This window comes from Austrofundulus limnaeus, unplaced genomic scaffold (genome assembly GCF_001266775.1).
Source record: "Austrofundulus limnaeus strain Quisiro unplaced genomic scaffold, Austrofundulus_limnaeus-1.0 Scaffold916, whole genome shotgun sequence".
Lineage (NCBI taxonomy): Eukaryota > Metazoa > Chordata > Actinopteri > Cyprinodontiformes > Rivulidae > Austrofundulus > Austrofundulus limnaeus.
In genome coordinates, this window is record NW_013953318.1 from 1 (window position 1) to 4,265 (window position 4,265).

General features: G+C 38.1%; 1 protein-coding gene across 1 annotated transcript in view; it reads left to right on the forward strand.

Moving 5' to 3' along the window:
* The first annotated feature begins 3,819 nt into the window (after positions 1-3,819).
* The window catches only part of LOC106533265 (piggyBac transposable element-derived protein 4), a 14,874-nt gene continuing 14,428 nt past the window's right edge, over positions 3,820-4,265 (forward strand). The window contains exon 1 of the mRNA XM_014029504.1: positions 3,820-3,890. Within this exon, the coding sequence (XP_013884958.1) occupies positions 3,873-3,890 (18 nt within the window). The 5' untranslated portion in view covers positions 3,820-3,872. The remainder of the gene's footprint in view (positions 3,891-4,265) is intronic.

Genomic DNA, 4,265 nt, shown 5'->3' on the forward strand with positions numbered 1-4,265 from the left:
GTGTGTGTGTGTGTGTGTGTGTTTGTTTTGGATGACATTTGGGGGCAATTTTAAGACAAAATGCCTACATTTGGGGCAACTGGTGCATTTGGGGACATCAGTAGAGTCCCCATTTGGTTTAAATGCCTTTGGTGGGCTGGGGGTTCGATTTAGGACCAAGGTGTGAATTGAGTTTTGGTTAGTTTTAGGGTCAGGTAGGTACCTGTGAGGTTAGGGTTAGGGTTTGTGGTCGGGGTTAGGCTGTAGAAATGTAATGGAAGTCAATGGAATGTCCCCAAAGGGATTGCTGTGGTCTTGTTTTTCCTACATCGTGGGGCCCAGTTTTAAGGAAAACGCAGCCTCGTTGGGACCGGGTGCTCTTTGTGGGGCCCAAAGACTTCGGAGGCTGATTTTGGGTGTGGGGTTTGGGTTTAGGACCAAGGTGTGAATTGAGCTTAGGTTAGTTTTAGGGTCAGGTAGGTACCTGTGAGGTTAGCTTTAGGGTTGGTGGTCAGGGTTAGGATATAAAATTACCAAAAAATGAATGGAAGTCAATGGATGGACCCCACAAGGATATAAAAACAAGTGTGTGTGTGTGAGAGAGAGAGTGAGTGAGTGAGAGAGTTTCCCAACCCTGGTCCTCAAGGCACACTGCCCTGCATGTTCTAGAAGTTTCCATGCTCACCAGATTCAGCAGATTGCAGTTCAACAAAAACCTGTTGCCAATTGAAACCAGCTGTGTTGAAGCAGGGAAACATCTGAAACATGCAGGGCAGTGTGCCTTGAGGACCAGGGTTGAAACACACTGCTCTTATTAAGAGACCAGCTAACCAAATCCATAAAAATAAATCCATAACTTTCTGTTTTGGATGAAAATGTAGAGGATGCTCCGAGCAGCAAGAGGGGAAAGATAGGGGAGGGCAGGAGAGAGGGGAAAAGTGTCTTACTCCTCCGAGAGCAGGAAGAAATAAACAAATAAAATAAAATTTCAGATACATCATCATTAACCCAATCTGTAGATGTAAAATGTTCAGCATACAAATTAAGGCACACATTTTGATTTTTTAGTAGTTCTTTATAATTAAACAAACTGTATTTTACTTAATTTTTCTATTGTTCAAAACACAGTTTTCACCTATTTTGTATGATTGTGTCCTTTTTGGTTTTTCTGTTGTATTAGCCCGGCTATATTGTAACTGAAGTTGCTACATCAATAAACTTTTAAGTTTAATGTTAATAAAATTATGTACAATAGGTTGCCTTCAGGCCCAGGCCACCCTTGCAAAAAAGATCTGTGATCTCAATGGAATTTCCATAATGGTAAGATAAAAATAAAATAAAAGAAATTACTCTGACGTCTTGATGTTTTTTTGAAATGGTGATTAGAAATTCACTACATATTTTAGATTTATAAACACATTAGGTGTAGTTGCGCAAAGTATCAGCACTGGATCAGTATCACTGATACCAGCGTTTTATTCAGCGTTAGAGTTAGATAGGAGATGGCATGGACTGTGACTAATAAAAAAACTGACAAAACAGGTTATTCTAATGGAGAAGAGCTTATTTTTAGACACGCTGCTACAAAAAGCTGGTAGTTTCTATAAAAAGGGTTTTCAATTCAACTCAATTTATTTCAATTCAATTCGTATAGCGCCACGTCACAACATACATTGTCTCTGGGCACTGTACACAAAAATCAATCTAAAAAAGCATTTATGGACAGTAATAATATATGACCTTTAAAGCTGATCAGACACAAAAACATTGACCCATCTACTTACCTATTTACAACACTGATTTGAATAATTATTTTATAGAGTATAGTTCCCAAAAACACGTAGAATAGACTGCCATCAGGCCCAGGCCTCCCCTGAAAAAAATATCTGCAATCTTAATGGGATTTGTCTGTTTAACCATGGAAAAATTAAATAAAAAATAAATAGTCGGTGCTTTTAAATTATATTTATGCCCTAAAGGGGCACATATAGGTAATGAAGGGTTCAGTGTATTGTCCCATTGGACTCATAATGGTGGAATCAAACCTATGACTCTCGATAGTGGACAACTTCCCTAACCATTGATCCACAGCTGCCCAAAGGCAGTAAAGTCTCGTAGAAAAAGACTGTCCTGTTTATTTACTGCTTATAGAATAAAAGGTGAAAAGATTTGTTTAGACATGTCTGACACATTCTGTTTTAAGAAATAACCATTTTAGCATGCACGTAAAAAAAATCTTCTCCTACCTGTTTGCTGTTGAAAGTAGTCAGCTCAGTCAGGTCTGAACAAGCGGGGGAAGAGCTGTCCATCTTTATAGCTGAGCCACACCTTATTTCTCTAATCTATGGCCCTAAGCAAAAAAAAAAAAAACCCGGAGAACCTGAACAGGGATGATTAGGAAGAAAAAGGCATGACTGATAAAATGATGTGTGTTTGACTCAATCAGGAGCGGGAATTCCCTCTAATACAACACAGTGGAAAATAAAGAAAAAAAGATTACAGCTGTTTAAAACACCAAAGAAACTGGAATTTCAAGATCCTGAGGACAACCCCCCACCTTCTGCTTTAGCAATCTGAGGGCTTTTASTTGCCTTTTGTTATGCATATGCCTAAAGCTAACCCAGAAACACCAAACACCCCCRATGTTGTTTCTCAAGGGCTCCTGTTTACAAGTTTTTGCTCTGAACATGTGTATGTTGCAAAGAACATAACTAACTCTGTAAGGTTTGGCAGAATGACACAGAGCTCAGGCAGGATCCAAAGTACAAAATAAAGAGTTTATTTAGAAACCAAATTAAACAGCTGACAATGCAGCAGAACTTACTGAAACACTAGGAACACGCAGGACACCTCACTGTCTGAGGGAAACAGCACAATGAACCGACAAACCCTGAAGACAGGACACAGAATACAAAGGCAAACTAATTAGGACAACAAGACACGGAGCAAACACAAGAGGACACGTGAGAGGGCAGGGCAGAGAAACACAGGAGAACACTGAAAACACTAGAAAACTAAGGAAAATAAACACAAACCATGACAAACTCAGACAGGCCTCTTCACTGGCTGTCTTTAAAACCCGTCTTAAAACCCACTTTTGTTTGGCTTTTGACACTGTGTAAGGGGTTGTGTTGTCCAATAATTTTAGATTTAATTTTTGTAGATTTTTTTGTTTAGTATTTATTGTAGATTTTAAAAAATGTTGGCATTTCGTTGTTTTATATGTTTTTACTTTGTTTTCCATTGCCTGCTTTTACTTGTTTTGTTATTTTTATTCTCTGCTTTTATTTTTTTCTGTGTTTTTACTATATTTTTGATTGAATATGTTTTATGCATGAGCTGTGTTGCAATGTTGATTCTGTACAGCACTTTGGTCTGCTGTGGTGCAAAAAGTGCTTTACAAATTGGACTGGATAACTGGATGCCACTGTCTTTTCAGAGCTACAGTAAAAAATGTAAATATAGTATCTGATTCAAGTATTATGTGTTTACTAAGGTTTTGTCTTTTTGTTTTCAACRAATATATCAAATCAGTCAGTTTTGACTGGGAGCAAAAAAAGTTACGTTGTGGCACAGTTTAGAAAAAATTACAAATACCACACATTTACACATGTGAAGCACATTTACACCTCTGGCAGAAAGTAATTTACAACTATTTGAATAGCTGTAGTCCTGTTCTTATGAGAACAGAATAAAAGCAGACACACAGACAGGAGCGGATCATTATTTTTTACCCTTCTATCGTGTTTGGAGAAAAGAAAAACACAATGGCACCCAAGAAGACCTACACTGATTTGCAAGTGTTGGAATTACTGACTGCTATAGAGGACTGCGAGTCCGATGGAGGAGAGGAAGTGATTCAGACACTGAGTTGAACTTAGAACTTTCTACAAATGAAGATACCAGTGGTATGTCGGATGATGAGCAGTGCAGCCCTCCCAGAAAAAAATGTTTGGAAGCAAAGAACAACACAMCTGCACCAAGTGTGAAAGCAAAAGATGGGACAGTTTGGGAGACTGTAGGTGCTGGACACCTTCAGCAGGAAGAATTCTGCGCAGATGCTTTTTTTCACGAGAGGCCAGGACCTACAGAGCATGCCATTGTAATATTACTGTTTGTTAGACTTTTTGTGTATGTACAGTATATGTAAATATTTATTTAGAATCTTCTAGTTTTGCAATGTGTGTACTGCTTTTGTAAGCTTTTTTGAGTGAAAAAAACTAAATTTTTGTCACATGTATCAAAATCAAAACAAAGCAATGAGCAGTAAAACAAAAGCGTATATA